The following is a 19843-nucleotide window of genomic DNA, read 5'->3' on the forward strand; positions in this document are numbered from 1 at the left end:
AAAACTGTGAAGCTGAAACCCATGTTGCGCATACAGGATGTTGCACACAAATTCAAATATTTTTCCAGTTACCAGCTTATTTGTATAAGGCAGTAAGAATAATAGGAAATATTGAGGAGCTCATGTTTAGGATACTGGTTCTGTAAGCCAGAGTTTAATGCTCTTAAAAAAAAGTTTTCATGATATTGAATTGTCTTTTCACTGTGGGAGCACTGTTCTATCAAACTTCCTAGCACATTTTTTTAATCAAACAAATATTTTATAGCAATTGACTAGTCCAGCAGCCTTTCTTTGAATATCAGTTACTGCTCTGACTTTGGGCCTGAATTAAATATAATTGTTCAATCTAATAATAAAGGTTCAGTTGGTGAGGTTTTATAAAAGATGAAATGTCTTTTATTGGTTTCTAGGCCTTCACATCTAAATTTAGAATCATTCCACGTAAATTTCACGCTATAAAGTAGTGCAAATTTAGTGAAGAGGTTCAGAGATCAGATTTGAAGCAATTGCACAGATATGTGCCAAAAGACTTAATGTTATGGTATCAAAACAGCATAGCTAAAGACATAAATAAATTTGTGTGTCTGACTGGTGTTGGGTATGCATAAATATCTGTGACTTTATTTAAAAGTTATATTGTATGCAAAAAAAAATAAGGTAAAGTTAGAATTGCAGGTATGCATCTCAGTTTGGGGATCATATTCTCTTTCAAGAATATTAAACTAGTTGCTATGGCACCTCCACAGTAGATGCACATCATTGAAAATTTACAAATTCTGCACCCATAACTTTATTGTTTCACATCATAGCATGTAAATACTGATTTTTTTTTTTTAGTTTTTTTTTTAAATTGAGGACCCAACCTTGAATGAATATTCCCTATAATAGTTAAAAGTTCTGTTCAGAAAACTTTTTTTTCTCTTTAGGATGCAGATAAGAACATAATCAAATCTCTAAAAGAACGAGGTAGACTGGTTCACACCAGTACTTTCAAGCACAATTACCCTTTCTGCTGGAGGTAAGAAGAGAAATACATTTGACTTTCAGACTGATAGAGAAATGGGAGGGTTATAACTAGTAATTTCTTAAGTGAGGTGGTTTTTCTTGCTTTTTTTGTTTTTTGGCAAGGATAGTGAAAGTACAAGAAATAAAGTACAGCTGAATTGCAATTAACTTGTGGCACTGAATTAAATATGAAAATGTAATTTAGTTCTAGAAGTGATTGTTTTTTTTGTAGCATTTAAAACACATGGTCATTTAATTCCAAAATTGAGAGTAGATGCCTGATCTCCTTCCAAATAACAGCAAACCTTGGAAGGGTACTAAGTGTCCAAGTGGTTTGCCCTTGCAGTTCTTTGCTCCAGATTTGAGTGGACATGTACATGGAACGTGTTCATTCATAGCTTTACAGAATCTGCAAAACTTCTGCCCAACTTCTGTCTGAAAATGCTATGTCAGAAGTGGTGCTTTGGCAGAATCATGCTGGAAAACTTGTTCAGCATGAGCTTGCAGTATGTCTTGTGCTAGGCTGTGCTGCTGGTTTCTCACGTTAATGGACTTTATTGTTAGATTTTTTTTTTTGTTTATTTAACTAACATCAAAGGGATTTCTGCCTTGAGAACTTTAAAAGTTGACTGGATGACATTCTTAGTGGAGGTTCTTTGAACGTTTTCTTGACAGGTATATTTTCAAAGTGGCTTAAACTGTATTTTTATGTTTAACCTTTAAGTTTGTTGGATTAAACAGTTTTTTTCTATCTCTACTATAATTACAATCTTTATCTCATTTAAATTACACAGATTTCCTCAGCTTTTTAGAATCCCATGAGACTATTAACATAACATAAGAATGGCCATACCGGTAGCCCAGTATCTGTCTACCGACAGTGGCCAATGCCCAGGTGCCCCAGAGGGAGTGAACCTAACAGACAATGATCAAGCGATCTCTCTCCTGCCATTCATCTCCATTCTCTGACAAACAGAGGCTAGGGACACCATTCCTTACCCATCCTGGCTAATAGTCATTTATGGACTTAACCACCATGAATTTATCCTGTTCTCTTTTAAATGTTGTTATAGTCCTAGCCTTCACAACCTCCTCAGGTAAGGAGTTCCACAAGTTGACTGTGCGCTGTGTGAAGAACAACTTCCTTTTATTTGTTTTAAACCTGCTGCCTATTAATTTCATTTGGTGACCCCTAGTTCTTGTATTATGGGAATAAAGTAAACACTTTTCCCTTATCCACTTTCTCACCATCACTCATATTTTATATACATCTATCATATCCCCCCTTAGTCTCCTCTTTCCAACTGAAGAGTCTAGCCTCTTTAATCTTTCCTCATATGGACCCTCCCAAACCCATAATGATTTTAATTGCCCTTTTCTGAACCTTTTCTAGTCCTGTGTATCTTTTTGAGGTGACGAGACCACATCTGTACACAGTATTCAAAATGTGGGCCATACCATGGATTATATATAAGGGCAGTAATATATTCTCAGTCTTATTCTCTATCCCCTTTTAACATTCCTAACATCGGTTTGCTTTTTTGACTGCCTCTGACACACTGCATGGACATCTTCAGAGAACTGTCCACGATGAGTTCAAGATCTTTTTCCTGACTCGTTGTAGTCTAAATTAGCCCCCATCATATTGTATGTATAGTTGGGGTTATTTTTTTTCTAATTGCATTACTTTACATTATCCCATTAAATTTCATTTTCATTTGTTGCCATCGTAATTTGTGAGAATCTTTTGAATTTCTTCACAATCTACTTGGTCTTAACTACTTGAGCAGTTTAGTATCATCTGCAAACTTGCCACTTCACTGTTTACCCCTTTCTCCAGATCATTTATAAATAAATTGAATAGGATTGGTCCTAGACTCGCCTTGAGGACACCACTAGTTACCCCTCTTCCATTCTTCAGAATTTACCATTCATCTCCTAACTTATATTTCCAAGTCTTTCTACAATCCATGAAAGGACCTTCCACTTATCCCATGACAGCTTAATTTACGTAAGAGCCTTTGGTGAGGGACCTTGTCAAAGGCTTCTGGAAATCTAAGTATACTGTCCACCGGATCCGCCTTGTCCACATGTTTGTTGACCCCTTCAAAGAATCTAATAGAATTGAGTAAGACCGATTTCCCTTTACAGAAACCATGTTGACTATTGCTCAACAGTTTTTTTTCTTTGGTTCCTGACAATTTTATTCTTACTATTGTTTTGACTAATGCCCGTACCATGATTTAGACTTACCGTCTGTAATGCCGGGATCACCTCTAGAAACCCTTTTTAAATATTGGCGTAACATTAGCTAACTTCCCAGTCATGTGGGTCCCGAAGCCGTATTTAAAGGGACTGTTTATAAATCTTAGTTAATAGTTCGCAATTTCACATTTGAGTTTCTTTCATAACTCTTGTATCATTGGCTCTTTCCCGTGTACTTTTATTTGTATTTTATCAATTAGTTTCCAAACCTCTTCTATTAACTTCAGTTCTTGTGTATAGTTTCCTCAGATTTGTCACCGTACAAAAGCCATCTCAGATTTGTTAATACCTCCCTACATCCTCAGCCGTTTAAGACCTTGAAGCCAAAGAATCCATTTAGTTTTCTCCGAATTATTTATACGTTCTACAGTCCATCCTTTTTTACTCTATTGTCAAGTCCCCACTCTGTTTAGTTAGGTTCTCCTGTCTGTCTATTACTTATATAAAACAATTTTGTTATTACCTGTAGTTCTTTCTACTCGTTTCTTCCAAACTCCCTTTGCTCTTTCTTATTATAACCTAACTGTTCACTAATTGGTTCATATTTTAATGCTGCCTTTCTATTATACCGTCACTGACTTATTAAATTCCACTTTTTAAAAGATCTTTTTATCTCTCAGCTTGCTCTTTTAATGATGTTGTTAATGCCACGTGTCTTTCTTTATTCTTTTACTGTTTTTTCTTAATTGGGTTTTATAACATATAAGTTGGCGCTCCTCTATTATTATGTCTTTAAACAGTCGTCCCATCACTGTCAGGGAATTTCACTTTATGTACTGTGCCTTTATCTTTTTTTAACTAACCCTCATTTTTTCATATTTCCCCCTTTTTGAAATTAAATGCCACAATCTTTAACTTTGTTAATGTTTCTTTTCCAGCCAACAGTAATGTTTAAGTGCTATTTATTATGGTTCAGCTATTTCCAATGTTGTTCCTTAGTATGTTTACCTCTACCAGCTTTTGTTTTTTCTCCATTCAGTTATTAAATCTAGTATTGTTCCTTCCCCTTGTGGTTCCCTGTAGCCAGCGTGCTCCAATGAACGCAGTATTTAATATTACAAGCTAAATTATTATCTCTCATTTCATACCTGTAAATGAAATGTTTCCCATTCAATATGTCAATAGATTGATAATCCCTACTTATTGGTTTCCTTACATTTTCATAGCCTCTCTAATTTCCCTTACATTTCATCATCACTATCACTGTTCTGTTTCAGTTTTCTCGTAATATATCCTAATATATATTTTAATTATAGCATTAATTTCTAAATCCATCATATATTGTTAACATTGAGTATTCATTTAGATTTTACACCTTCATTTGTAATCTACATTTTTTTCACACATCTATCGCCACTCCCCCTGCATGACCTGTTCTGTCCTTGCGATCGTATTTTGTACCTCTGGAATGAATTGTATCTCAATTGAATTGCTCATCAGTCCACAGGTTTCTGTGATTGCTATATCACTCAAATATCCTCTTCTTATCACAAGGCACTGTAGTTCACCCATCTTATTATTTAGACTTCTACATTTGTGTACAAGCACTTGAAAACTTGTCCCTGTTATTGTCTGCCGCCCTTTCTGAATGTGCCAGATTGCTTTTTTATGTGACTGTTTATCGTCTGATCTGGCCCTTACATTATCCTCTTCCGTCCTCTGCTCCTGACTATAACCTGGAGATTCTCTATCATGAGACTCTCCTCTAAGAGAAGTCTGTGTCCAATCCACATGCTCCTCTGCAGCAGTCGGCTTTCCCCCATCTCCTAGTTTAAAAACTGCTCTACAACCTTTTTAATGTTTAGTGCCAGCAGTCTGGTTCCAGTTTGGTTAAGGTGGAGCCAATCTCTCCTGTATAGGCTCCCCCCATCCCAAAAATTTCCCCAATTCCTAATGAACATAAACCCCTCCTCTCTACGCCATCGTCTCATCCACGCATTGAGACTCTGAAGCTCTGCCTGCCTACTTGGCCCTGCGCTTGGAACTGGGAGCGTTTCTGAGAATGCCACCATAGAGGTCCTGGATTTCAGTCTCTTCCTTAGCAGCCTAAATTTGGTTTCCAGGACATCTCTCCTACCCTTCCCCATGTCATTGGTGCCTACATGTACCACGACCACCGGCTCCTCCCCAGCACTACACATAAGTCTGTCTAGATGCCTCGAGAGATCCGCAACTTTCGCACCAGGCAGGCAAGTCACCATACGGTTCTCCCGGTCATCACAAACCCAGCTATCTACGTTTCTAATGATCAAATCTCCCATTACTAACACCTGCCTTTTCCTAGCAACTGGAGTTCCCTCCCCTGGAGAGGTAACCTCAGTGTGAGAGGCAACCCAGCACCATCTGGAAGGAGGGTCTCAACTATGGGAAGGTTTACCTCTGCTCCAATTGACTGCTCTGCTTCCCTGGGCCTTTCATCCTCCTTAACAGCGCAGGGGCTGTCTGACCGGAGGTGGGACAATTCTACAGTGTCCCGGAAAGCCTCATCAGCATACCTCTCTGTCTTTCTTAATTCCTCCGGTTCTGCCACCGTGGCCTCCAAAGTCCGTACGTGGTCTTTGAGATCCAGGAGCTCCTTGTACCAACTGCACACATACACCACCCGCCCACAGGGCAGGTAATCGTACATGCTACACTCAGTGCAATAAACTGGATAGGCCCACTCTGCAGCTGGGCTTCTGCCTGCATTGTCTCCTAGTTAATGGAAGAGTCGTTTAAAGCAGGAAGTTTTGAATGTAGTTTGGTTGATAGGTTTTAAGGGGACTAAAGGGGCACAGACCCCTGCTCCCTTTCCAAACTCCCTTGCGAAACTCCCTGTTAGCAGCCCCTGTTCACAAGCTCCCTGGTCGCTTGTGCATGGCTTTATAAAGCCCTGGCCTGTGTGAATGGCCCGCCCACTGATTAAGGCTCAGCCAATTACCAGAGGCTTCTAGCTTTCAAACCTTCCTTTGAAGCTCACAGCTTCCAACTGCCAGCCACAGCACACGGTCCTTCAAACAGCCAAACAAACAAACAGACTGACAAACGCAAGCTCAGCACACAGCAGGTAACCCCCAAACACAAACAAACACACACTACAGACAGTCACTTACCCCACAGATGCTGTATTTGCTCCTCCTTCACCTGGAGAACTCCCTTGCGAAACTCCCTGTTAGCAGCCCCTGTTCGCAAAGCTTGTTACTTACTATCTTCAAACTGAGGCATTGTACTCCTACTAGATATTGTTGATAAAAAATAAAGCTGCTAAGTCAATCCACATAAATGTTTGCATATTGTATGAATGGATTTTACTACAGTAGATGCTCATTAGTAGTGACATATCGGAGCCCTCTTGCTATGTTGCTCCTAAGTGGCTGTTCCTGTTATAGGAAGTGTTGTCTGACCAGCCTGCTTTTTCTAATACATAAAACAGCATAGCACACCAAAGCCAGTGCACCCCATTGATGCTCAGCACCTCTCCCCTTATAGAGCCAGCTGCAAAAGCCTTCACCGCACCCCCCAAATCAAGCCAAAGCTTCAAGTCCCCTCCTCCCCCATTACCATAAGCAAGGTCCCCCTGACCTCTGCCCCACAGATGTGCTGGTGGGGGTGTGGCTGAAGTCCCTTGGTGTTGCCCCTCACTGGTAGCAGGCGTGTCACATTCCACTCAGACCTGGGACTGCCACAGTGCGAGCTCAGCCCGCAGGGCCCAGTTCTCCTGCAGCAGGTGGGAGAATGCCCTCTGCAGCTTGGGAGAGATTTGGAGGGGGCAGAGAAAGGATAACGAGCCTGTTATCTCAGTCAGAGCAGGGGTTCAGTCCCAGACAAGGCTGGCTCCAGGCACCAGCCCAGCAAGCAGGTGCTTGGGGAGGCCACGAGGAAGAGGTGGCACGTCCGGCTCTTCGGTGGCAGGTCCCTCATTCCCTCTCTGAGCGAAGGACCTGCCGCCAAATTGCTGCTGAAGACTGAAGCGGCAGTGGTAAAGCTTCCGCAGATTGTGATCGCGGCTTTTTCTTTTTTTTTTTTTCTTTTTTTTTTTTTTTTCCCACTGCTTGGGGCGGCAAAAACCCTGGAGCCGGCCCTGGTCCCAGAGAACCCAAGTCCTGGCTCTGGGGCAGAGGCATGAGTGGGTTGACACTGAGACCAATTTGGTTCAAGATGGCTCATGATATTGATGGCTCATGAGGTGGTCGAAGGGGTGGGGTGGACTGTGGTATATGAAGAGCTAAGGGTGTTGGAAGGGATGAGAGAGCCATGTTGGGGTGATTGGGTCAGGGGATGCTCCCACTGGCAGCTTCATGGTTCACCCTGGTGAGGGCTAGCTGGGTGGGGAGGGCACTGTGCACAGCCTGCAATGGAGGAGAGTTATGACTACTAGAATGGACAGCAGAGACAGGGGAGAAGGGAACCAGGTCAGTGTCCTGGGGAAAGGGTTGCCCGACCTCCTACTGCAAAACAGCACACCCACACCCTGCTGCCAGCAGTTGATACTCCCCACTCTAAAATAGCAACTCTCCCAGCTGCCCCCTGCAAGCCAGATGCTGAGGAAGAGAGGAAGAAACATTCCAGCTGGGCCGCTGTTGCTTCCTCCACCCCATCTCTCCCCTCAACCCAAAAAATCCCTCTTCCAGACCCTCTCCGCAAACTCCCTGCTACACATGCTTTCCACACAGGCTGTCAGGCAGGGCAAGTGGACTGCGTTGTGTGCCCTGGAGCTGCGCTGAAGGCCAGGGTTGGGAGGCGGGTGGGATGATGCAATTTGGGGAGGCCATGCCCCTGTATGCCCCCTGTCCCCCAAACTCTGCCCCTGGTGTGGTGTCACAAATCTTGGTCGTGTGTGGCAGATATGTTGTTGTTACTGAGGGGACAATTCTCGGTAGGGAAAGTGTTCCCAGGAGAAATGTGTCTCTTAAGTAGTGATTGCTCTTACAAGCTGTTGTTGCAGACAAGCCTCTACTGTACTCTATCACCCACTGCTGGAATTCTGCTAGATAAAGGCAGTGGTGAGCTGGAGCTAGTTCGCAGAAACTGGTTGTTAAATTTAGAAGCAGTCCTAGAACCGCTTGTTAACTGGCTTCCCTGCGAGGGAAGCTTTGATGGGCTCCAGCTGGGAAGTGTGTAATTCCTCCTCCCGGGCGGGGGTGGGGGCGCTGCGCTGAGAAGGTCATGTGGGCTGCCTCCTGGCCCTGTTGCTGCTGCTTCTCAGACCTCTGGCCTTGGGGGTCCCGCTGCTGCCTAGTGGGTCCCCAGCTGCTCTGCTGGGCCTGGGCTGCATCCTGCTGCTCAGGCTGCTGTCCCCGTGTGAGTACCCACCACGCTGCCTGCAGCCAACCCCTGCCTGCAGCCAGCCCCTGCCTGCAGCCCCTGCCCGCAGCCAGCTTCTGCTGTACCACGCTGCCCACAGCCAGCCTCTGCCCACAGCTAGCCCCTGCTGCACCACACTGCCCACAGTCAGCCCCTGTCCGCAGCCCCTGCCAGCAGCCAGCCCCTGTCCGCAGCCCCTGCCAGCAGCCAGCCCCTGCTGCACCACGCTGCCCACAGCCAGCTCCTGCCTGCAGCCCCTCGCCGCAGCCAGCCCCTGCTGCACCACGCTGCCCGCAGCCAGCCCCTGCTGCACCACGCTGCCCGCAGCCAGCCCCTGCCCGCAGCCCCTGCCTGCAGCCAGCCCCTGCTGCACCATGTTGCCCGCAGCCCTGCCCACAGCCAATCCCTGCTGCACCATGGTGCCCACAGCCAGCCCTTGCCCGCAGCCAGCCCCTGCTGCACTGCGCTGCCCACAGCCAGCCCCTGCTGCATCTCCTGCCCATAGCCAGCCCATGTTGCACCCCCTACCTCCAGCTAGCCCTGCCCCACACCCCTGTCTGCAGCCAGCCCCACGTCCACTGGTGCCCTGCAGTTCCCAGGGCAGTAACCCTGCACACCTGCTTCAATGAAGGGGGCAGGGAGCAGCTGGGACGCACACATGTGCACACCCTAGAGTCACCAGAAAGCAAGTGTGAAAAATCGGGATGAGAGTGAAGGGTAATAGGAGCTTATATAAAAAAAGACCCAAAAATAGAGAGTGTCCCTATAAAATCAGGACATCTGATCACCCTAGCACACCCCCAGGGAGTGGTGGGGACCCACACATGTGAAACGGAGCTCATTTCTAGTTCAGGCCCATCTTTTTAAAAAAGAACTTTAGGTAGGGTTAACATACATCTGTATATTCCTAGAGATGTCAGGCTTTTTGGTTCTTAAATTGCTGTCCAGGCAAAATTTTTTAAATTTAAAAATTCCTCCCGGGAAAATATGGACATATGGTAACCCTATTAGTACAAAAAATACATACTGTGGCACATCCCTTAAATTAGAACTTTTTTATAGGGAACCGGTTGTTAAGATTTTAGCAGCTCATCACTGTATTGGTGGTTACGTCATTTACCAAAAACTGCAAATAATGTGATTTTAAGATTTACATTAGCCCCCAAAAATGCACATTTTGATCAATGTTAACAAAAGGGTACAGCATCAATTTGTCACTTAAAAGCGGAGCTACTCAGCAGTTGTTCAAACCAATTGAAGCTCAAGTTGCCTGTAAATTTTAGTCACCTTTTGAAAGTGTGAATGTGATAACCAGACTTTTTTGTACAGTTAAGGACTTTTAGATAAGCATCATTAATCTAATATATGTAAATATGACCTCTCCCAGACTAAAATGACACTAATATTAAAAAAGGGTGGGTGAGTGGGTGGCGATACGGTAGCTAAGTATTTCGGGGCGGATTGTTCACCTGTTCAACATGGTGGTGTGTTGCTACCCTTACTTTTTGGCATGAATTGTCATCTCCTTAGAGGGACTGGAAAAGAAGTTCATCACACGTGGGAAACCCCATCTTTCCAGCTGTTAGTGTTGACTAGGTCTGGGAAGAGCAACGATTCTTGGCTGGAAGAAAGATCTTGCTTATTGAGCCTTTGAGGATGGCTGGTGGGCAGAAGTAAATAAGTTGTGTTTTTTGTTTTTGTTTTTGTTTGTTTTCTCCCTCTCTCCCTAAGAAACTTTTTGATACCCAAAATATATAAATTGAACTCCAGAGCCAACTGCAATTCTTTGTGTAGAATATATGTTACCCAACTCAATGCATAGTTTCCATCCTTTATTCCAGTTTATTCCTATTGGAAAAAGAGGGGTTGGTGGAGGGATATTGTGGGAGGAAATATGAGTTAGAAGCTTTGGAGGATGCTAAAATTAAGACTTCGATATCACTGTTGTGTTCAGTTTTGTGCTAAATTTAGAGTGAGTAAAAGCAACAAAAAAGATAAATCCATTTGAAAAATGTAGAACTTTTTCACATATAGAATTAAATGTGTGAGGCCAGTCATGTTTTCCTTTTATGGTGAGGCTGTATACTGGGAATCATGCAAAGTTGAACTGTGGACAAGTTTTCATATTCATATAGTTACCTTTGAGTTGCTTAGTGTGGAAATGAGTGCAGTGCCGTAGATAAGTATCGTTACATTTTATGAAATGAGAAATACTTACTGTATTTCTAATCATATTTTTAAAAAGTTAGTTTTTGGGAGTCCTAATGATGACTAGGAGGTTTTTTTTTTGTTTTTTTTTTTTTTGAAGGCCGTAGCATATACAGTAACTCCTCACTTAACGTCATCCTGGTTAACGTTGTTTCATTGTTACGTTGCTGATCAATTAGAGAACATGCTTGTTTGAAGTTATGCAATGCTCTCTTATAACGCTCACTTTGTCCACTGCTTGCAGAAAGAGCAGCTTGTTGGAGCTAGCTGGTGGAGGCTTGGAACCAGGATGGCCCAACAGACCCACTATCAGCTCCTGACTCCCCTAAGTTCCCTGTGTGGCACCCACCCAGCGGGTCATCAATTGCTGGGCAGTTCAGCTGTCCCTCCCCCCACTGTTGTGTGCTGCTCCTGTCCTCTGCCTTGGAGCTGCTCCCACGAGCCTCCCGCTTGCTGTGCAGGGCGGCGAGGAAGAGGAGTGCTAATGTCACGGTGTTCTCCCTCTCCCGGCTCCTTTACCCCATCTCCACAGAGCTGGGGGGGACATGACAGGGCTCAGGATGGAGGGAGTTTGCTGGCAGTAGCTGCTGTCTTAACTTGCTGATCTACTTAAACAGACAGTATACGTAGAGTGGGGTAAGTGTACTTAAAGGGGCAATGCATGATGCGCGCGCGCTCTCTCTCTCTCTATCTGCGCCATGCTGTCTCCCCTCCCTCCATTTGTGCTACCTTGTAGAGTGTGAGGCTACACTAAGAAAAATGCATTAACCCTTGAGGGCTCAGCCGAGTGCTAGTTCATCATTTAGCAGTAAGGCATTCCCTGGGAGATATCCCACCCTCTGATTTCACCACTTCAACAAGCTTCACAATCATCATTGCTGTGTACAATGTTAAATTGTTTGTTTAAAACTTATACTGTGTGTATGTATGTGTATTGTCTGGTGGAAAAAAAAATTTCCCTGGAAGCTTACCCCCTCTATTTACCTTAATTCTTATGGGGAAATTGGATTTGCTTAACATAGTTTTGCTTAAAGTAGCATTTTTCAGGAACATAACTACAACGTTAAGCAAGGAGTTACTGTTTTGGGTTTCCTCTATTAATTTTTAAAATTAAGCACTTCATTAAATATTTGGTATGGAAGAGAAATAAACTGAAGGAGAATAAATTACATTCATTGGTGTTAAATGATGTCTTCAGAGTCTGTCGATGTGAGATCCACTGAATGCTTTTTCAGTTTGCTAAGTTTTTTTAGTTCTGTCTTCTCACATGGAGACTATAAAGATTGGCATATCTCTGACAACATTGCCTGTTTTATTCACTGTGATTATGAATCTAGTAGTGTCAGTGGCTGTGATTCTTCAACCTCTAGAATTGTGTGTTTGTAGATAAATCATAGTCAGTCTTGAGTTAAAGAATTTTTCTACCACAGCAGCTTTCATCCAATGGCCTGTGGACCTTTTGGTAGTCACACAGTGCTGGCTATCTTCCTAACTTTATGTTGTTAAATCACATTAGAAGTAACTAAAAATATTTATCCATGTCATAAATTCTTGTAGCTGCTACAGGGATATATGCAGCTGTGAATGGGAGGATAGTAGATGGCTATCACAGATGGGAGGAGTGCAATTAAACAATTGCAGGCCACACTTGGGAAGAGTCTTGAGAACCCTTGTGCTGTGATCACTGCATGAAGCCTTTCTTTTAAAGGTGTCTGAAATCTGCTTTTTTTTAGATTTGTTATGTAAGGTAATAATTACCCCTTACTGTTAGCTATAAAAGTTGGAAGGCTTTCTCTAAAGCAGTGGTTTTCAACCTATTTACCATTGTGGGCCAGATCCAGTACTACCTATATGGCCCTGAGGATATCACATGGGCTGCAGCTCTGTCCAGACTGGGCCGCAGGTTGAGAACCACTGAGCTAAAGAGACATCTTTGTGCTTTGCCACTGAGTTGTAAATTGTCCAGAAGAATACGAATATCGAGCTACCAATTATAGTGCTAATCAGCTAGTGAAAGCAAGTTGGTTACAAGCCTCTAGTTGTTAATAAGCAAACCCCCTGGATCACGAGGGCAAAATAGACGTCTCGGCAAGGGGCTCATCCCATCACATGGCTTCTTCCACCCCTGCTCAGTCTGCTTCCTCCTACCCAATACCAGAGAAGCTCCTGACCCTGTCAAAACAATGATCAGCTCCAGGGCCGGGGAGATACTGCTTCACTGGGCTTCTAAAAGGGGAAGGAGAAGCACTTCCACCTGCCCAGCTCCATCTCATTAGTTCACTCTCTGGTGACTCCAACAGCCTCCCATTCAGATTGTCTCATGACCTGAATCTCTTAATTCTTTGTGACTGTAAAAAAAAAAACAACAATAACAAACAAACAGAATCTGAGAACCACTGCTCTATTGTAATCCACCGTGCAGACTTCTAAAATGTGCTGACAGTTAGTTCCTTGCCCAGCTCAGGCTAATATAAAGCTAAAGACTTCAAGTCTTAATTCATCCAAAATCTGCTGACAAATATGACCTTCTGTTTTCTTCCGAAAGACTACATATTTGAATGCATTGGAGTGAGGAATAAAATATAGGGGAAAATTGCATTATATGAAGTTTATACACAGGATTGTTTGCGTTCAGCCACTTGAGAGAATCAGACATCTAAATCACTGAGTTAGATTTCATCTGCTCGTATAATCTCAAGAAAACCCTAGACCAGGGGTTTTCAACCTTTTTTCTTTTTGAGCCCCACCCTCAACATGCTAAAAATCTGTGGCCCACCTGTGCCGCCACAACTGTTTTTCTGCATATAAAAACCAGGGCCGGCATTAGGGGGTAGCCAGCAGGGATATTGTCTGGGGCTCTGTGAAGCTAAATTGCCTAGGCTTTGGCTTCAGCCCCTGGTGGCAGGCCTCAGGACCCTGGGCTTCAGTTCCATGCTGTGAGGCTTTGGCTTTCTGCTCTGGGGCCCCGCAAGTCTAATGCTGGACCTGCTTGGTGGACCCCCTGAAACCTGCTCACAGCCCCAGAGGGTCCTGGACCACTGATTGAGAACCACTGCCCTAGACCAGTAGAAATTTATCAATTATGTGAAATGTCGGGAGCCCAAAAATGCAGCCAAGTGAACAAAAACCAGTACATGAAAATGTCTCAACGCTATGCTTTTCTCAGATGGACAATGAAAAAGTAAATAAAGACCTTAAACAATGAAGAAAAAAGTTAGGTTTTTAAAAATTTAGTTCAGTAATCTGGTAAGAATATTTGGTTTTAAATTGTTTGTAATCCAAGTCTCTCTTTAAGAAGGAACACATTTTTAATGCTGTTTCATTTCTGAAAAAGCTTTAAAATTGTACTAATCTTACTCAACACATTTTAGCAGCAGCATTGATATAAGGACTAGATAAATCTAGATATGTAGAAAAGTACAGACTTCTTTTAATGCCACTAGGTGGAATCCTTGGGAAATGAGCATTTCTTTTGCTCTGTACGAAGGATAACCTTTAATTCTCCTTTAACAACATCATTAGCTTATCTAGGTTGGGATTACCCTGGGAGAAGGGAAAAATACTCTTCATGTATTGTTTCCCTGATGAGTTGGCAGATCACTGTGTCTGGGAGAATTTATACTAATAACTAAAGTGAACTAATTTTTCTGATGTAGGAAACTTTACAGTGCCGGGCGTTAAGCGAAACCAATATTACAGGGGTGCCTTAAACAAGACAGAAATACTTCTACAGTCTGCATTTGCTTTTCTACTGATAATAGTAAGTTGCAAGCAATACTTAAAGGCAGACACTTGGTTGGAAGAAAGCAATAACAGATTTCAGTCACTTATAAACTTCATCTCAGTGCCAACAGAAGCAAAAACCATAGTTGGGATGTGTGCTAAGTAGAGGAATACATTCTTGGTTTATTTTTTTTTCCCAGAGTTTCATAGTAGGTTTGGTTTGAGAAATACAGGATAACATAGCTGAGGCTGAGCTGCTTTACTGAAGACATGTTATCCAGATTTTTGTGTTAAGTTACTTAATTATTCTTCATCCTTCTCCGTGAAAGTGGGCAGTTCTGAATTCCCTAACAGATCAAGCAAAGGTGAATAAAAATTGATATTAAAAAAAAAAAAAAACTTTACAAGTTCTTATTTAAATCAGATACTTTAATTTAAATAAAAACTTTAATCAAATATGGTTTTACTTCAAAAAATAAACCTGTTTGAAATGATGATAGCCTTTGTTAAGGCCTACATTTACTCTAATCTATTCAAATTAAATTAAATATTAAGCAGAGTAGATTTGATTTAAATCAAATTAATTTAATTAATGATTTAAATCACTAGTCAGGAAGACAGGATTTAATCATGGATTTCTGCATAAAAGTGCTTTCTTGTTGGTTGTTATAACCTTAATACATATTCTTTACAACTCAGATTTAGGTTTTATTTTTAGAAGGTACACAGTATATATTTTTTAAGTGATTTATTTTGAAAACTGTTCAAATTAGTTTTACAGCTATATTGGAAGATGAATGATTGGTTATTTCATTTACCAAAGGTAAGTGAAGCAGATATTTATTAAGTCATTTGGTGGTACAGCTGACTCAGTCATCTTCACCTTCATTTTCCTGTTTGTTCATCATCTGGAAAAGAAAAACAAGCTTTCCTGTTTTTTTCAGGTCCAAAACGATTTCTCAATTTGTAATGAATTAGTCCAAAGGAAGAAAATATTCTTTCTACACCGGCAGAAGAAGCTTCTGCTGTTAAAAGCGAGATTATCGCTTCAGCAGTCTCTGACTCCAAGTGCTTAAGTGACTTCCACAAGTTCACTAGTGTGACTTTCTTTAAAACATCAGCAAACATATATTTTTTTTAACGGTTCTTCCTTAGCTTTGAAGTTTGTTATAGTTGGCATTATGGAGGGATGATTGCTGGATGTCCGTGTAATAGCCAGTGAAGGTTTGATCCTGGTACAGAGTATTGAGAATATTTGCAAGAAAATGAGCTGGAGATGATGCTTGTCACATTCGTTTTTTTAATGCTTGTAATTTAACTCTCACTGCATATTTCTCTTTTTAAGATCTCACTCAGTTCTTTCCAGATTTCAACAGCATCAGCAATAAAACAGCTATTTCCCTGCATTTTGTTCAAGGCTACAGAAATAGGCTTCAGGATACTCAGCATGTGTTCAATATTTCTCTTAAGCCCAATGTTGAGAACTTTTGGCTGTGACCGTGCCATCTATTTTTTTCACGATTTTGTTCACAAACTGCCATCAGATTAGGCTAGTTCTTGATATAGTGCTCAAAACAGTGCACTGCTGAGTTTCATTGCACGTCTTGTGGGAGAGTTAGCTTGGTTCCTCCCACTTTTTTCAGAGCAGCTGCTGCAAAGTGATTGTTACGGAAGTACTTTGCAGTTCAACAACATTAACCTTTATTTCTGGAGCACTGAAGTCTTTGGCTAGGAGGTGCATCAAATGAGCACTGCAGCTGTATGTTGTTAGCTGGGGACTCTCTTCACTCCCTTAATAATTTCTTCTCATCTTGGATACATTTGCAACATTGTCTGTGACCAGGCTGCGTACTAGACATTTCAGTTTTTTCCCCACAGTTTTATAGCTTTTACTGCTACTTCTTGTAAGTATTCTGCTGTGTGTGCATTTCCTGATGCATCAATAGTTTCTGTAAGGAAGGCATTCTCTTCTTCTGTTTCAGAGTAGCAGCTGTGTTAGTCTGTATCCGGAAAAAGAACAAGAGTACTTGTGGCACCTTAGAGACTAACACATTTATTTCAGCATAAGCTTTCGTGGGCCACAGCTCACTTCTTCGGATGCATAGAATGGAACACACAGACAGAACATATTTATGCATAAAGAGAACATGAAAAGGTGGAAGTAAGCATACCAACTGGAAGAGTCCAGTCAATTGAGATGAGTTATCAGCTGGAGAAAAAAACCTTTGAAGTGATAATTGAGATGACCCATAGAAGGTGTGAGGAGAACTTAATGTAGGGAAATAGATTCAATTAATGTAATGAGCCAACCATTCCCAGTCTCTGTTTAAACCTAAGTTAATTGTATCTAATTTGCATATTAATTCGAGTTCAGCGGTCTCTCTTTGGAGTCTGTTTTTGAAGTTTTTTTTGTTCCAAAATTGCCACCTTCAAGTCTGTCACTGAGTGGTTAGAGAGGTTGAAGTGTTCTCCCACTAGTTTTTGAATGCTTTATGATTACTGATGTCAGATTTGTGTCCATTTATTCTTTTGCATAGAGACTGTCTGGTTTGGCCAATGTACATGGCAGAGGGGCATTGCTGGCACATGATGGCATATATCACTACACTAATTGAATCTGTTTTTGGTACACGTGATACAGTGTGGCTATGTGACGTACATGATGTGACTGAAACACTATCATTAGCAGATAACTCTGAAACTATAGAAAAGGATGGTGATCTTGAAGATGGATAGTCTTCAGAATCGTGTATTTGAGAAGGGATTCTCCTAATTAAAAAGCTGCACTGACTTATTTTGTTTATTACCATACTGCTCATTTAGTATTACTCATTGCATTCACTGACACTCAGTAGTACTTTAAAGGTGAAATTGTAAAAGGAAGATCTGGCTATTTATTTTTTTTTTATCACAATGCATCTAAAATTATAGTACCATAGAGTAACAACTACGGTATATTTTTTTGCTCAAACATGAGAATTCAAGAATAGTACAGAAGGAAGACAGGCAGCCCTTAAGAAAGAAGTATGAAATAAAAAAGTTTACCAACCTGAAGATCCTGCATGTTCAGATGTGTTCTTTTCATCATCTTTAACACAGCTTCCTCCTGAGAAGGAACACTTCTCATGATGTTGTTTCATTTGCGCCACAAGGCCTTGCATTTCTTTGTTGCACTGTTTGCATTTTGCATGCATTCCTGTCTTACCCACAGGTAGAGGCACTTCATTAAAATATTCCAAAACTGGGTCTCTCTTGCGGCCTGCTGCCATTATTGGTTTTCTCTTCTTGTGAGAGAATGGTATGGTTGATCTCAAATCAATGAAGGCTACACTCAGTAAGACCTCAAGACTTTTGGAATATGCTGCTCAGGCAGTTTCACTTTTCTTTCTACCACATGTACCTCCTTTCTCACATTGATCTCCAGACTTCTTCTCCCTGTCTAGATCTATTCTGCTCCCATCAATTTTCTATTCATTGAACTTTTTGAAACTCTGCACTTTGAGAGAGGTAAGGGATTGACTCTGTGTCCGCAAATTTGCAGAGGGACAATAGGGTTGTGGTCTGTTGTTTCTCTCCTCTCTATATATTTATTTTAAAATATTTTTGCCGTTAACAGGCATGTTATCTTTGGAGAGAGAAATTCACAATTTGAGAACTGCAAAACTAAGCATCTCTGGTGGTATCTTCTAGACTGAGCACTGAGTCCCATTGAGCAGATAGAAATATTAACCTAAATAATCTATACAGAAGCCTCTGGAACCCCGTAAGATTGGGTCCCTCATCCATGAACTATTGGAACTCATTTAAAAATCTTTTCTTAAACATTGCATTGATATATTGTTTCATTCTATAGAATCAGAATTTATAGTCCTACTCCATGACATATCTTTGAGCTCTCATGTATCTTAATTAAAACTATCTTTAGATAGGTTTTTCCCCTCAAAAAAGCATTTTATCCAAAAAAAATCCGTTTAAAATAAAAACATCTGATTTTATTTTTTTTGAATCATTGATTTTTATCTACCCTGATATTAAGCAGTACATGCCTGCTGCAAAAATTTTGAAGAAAGTCAAACCACTGAACCAGAGTTAGCTGAAGTTCTAAACCAGCTTTTGACAGCAGTAGCCTCTTCTGTAGGTGCAGAGAGAATATTTTCTTCATTTCAGTTTATTCAGCTAGTTCAGGTAACTAACCTAGTTTATTCAAAACTGAGAAACCAAATAGGGACTTTTAAAAAGAAACAAAAATGGCTTCCCTTTTCCAATCTATAAATAAAACCTATCTGTGAGAGGAGGTAAGATCTACTAGTTCTAAAAACCTGAAGCACATGGCAACTAGAAACAATGAGTTAAATTCATTAAATAGTTTTTTTTAAATCAATTTAAATTTAAAGTGCAAAACATCTTTTGATAAAGATTCTGCTAATAAAAGTTTATGTAACTAGTACATTTAAGGTTTTTCAATAAGTTAAAACTATTTTAAAATCCTATTTTTGTTAATTTTTAATTGAATTTGAATTTCTGCACAAATAGGACTTGTAAATTACAAATAAATTATAAAGCAAATAAACATATTCACCATTTTCTAACATAATGTAAAAATTAAGAATTTGACTAAATTAGATATAGAATTGCTTAGGTAAATGTATATAGCTGTAGTGTATCTTTGTGGTTAGCAGAAAGAAATTCCAAATGTAGTGTAAAAGCTATATTTAGTTGCAAATCAACATTTTAATGTTATCAACTAATTTGCATCAAGTTTTCTTTAGGAATATAGCTAAAATGTACAAATGCAAAACACAAACTCAATTGTTTAAATCAAGGTTTACTGCTTGCTGATGTCAAGAGCTGTTCTTTCTTTAATACATGATCAGCACTAGGGTCCTTTGTATGTTGTCATGCTACTGCTATGATGCACAATCAGATAAGTCTTAAAAGCAAATAACAAACAATAGGGGAAAATGGTGACAGCTTGGAAAGTGCATAGAAAATAGAGCCTTGCAAAGTGCCTTTAACTGACATTGTGACAAACTGGATCACAGAAACCCCCTTGGGAACTGCCAGTTGATGTGGCAAGACTACTTCTGCCCCTGCTTTCCCTGCCGGCTTGGGACTCCAGCACCCTGTCTTGTTGAGCCAAACACACCAGTCTGCTCCAACACAGACCCAGGGTCTGAACCATGTACCCTAAAGCTACAGACTTAACTGAAAGCAACTTACAGAAGTGTTCCTGTCTTCAGGGCCAGGTCTACACTGCGACTTTAAATCGGTTTAATGGCCGATATACCGATTTAACGCTGTACCCGTTCACACGACGTCGTCATTAATATCGAGTTAAACGGCTCCTTAAATCGATTTC

General features: G+C 41.2%; 1 protein-coding gene across 2 annotated transcripts in view; it reads left to right on the top strand.

Moving 5' to 3' along the window:
• IARS1 (isoleucyl-tRNA synthetase 1) overlaps nucleotides 1-19843 on the top strand; it is a 217765-nt gene that overhangs the window by 75020 nt on the left and 122902 nt on the right. For both annotated transcript variants that reach the window (XM_075072949.1, XM_075072950.1), the window contains one exon: nucleotides 927-1018. In XM_075072949.1, the coding sequence (XP_074929050.1) occupies nucleotides 927-1018 (92 nt within the window). The remainder of the gene's footprint in view (nucleotides 1-926; nucleotides 1019-19843) is intronic.

Source organism: Chelonoidis abingdonii, chromosome 16 (assembly GCF_003597395.2).
Source record: "Chelonoidis abingdonii isolate Lonesome George chromosome 16, CheloAbing_2.0, whole genome shotgun sequence".
In the NCBI taxonomy this organism is placed as follows: Eukaryota; Metazoa; Chordata; order Testudines; family Testudinidae; genus Chelonoidis; species Chelonoidis abingdonii.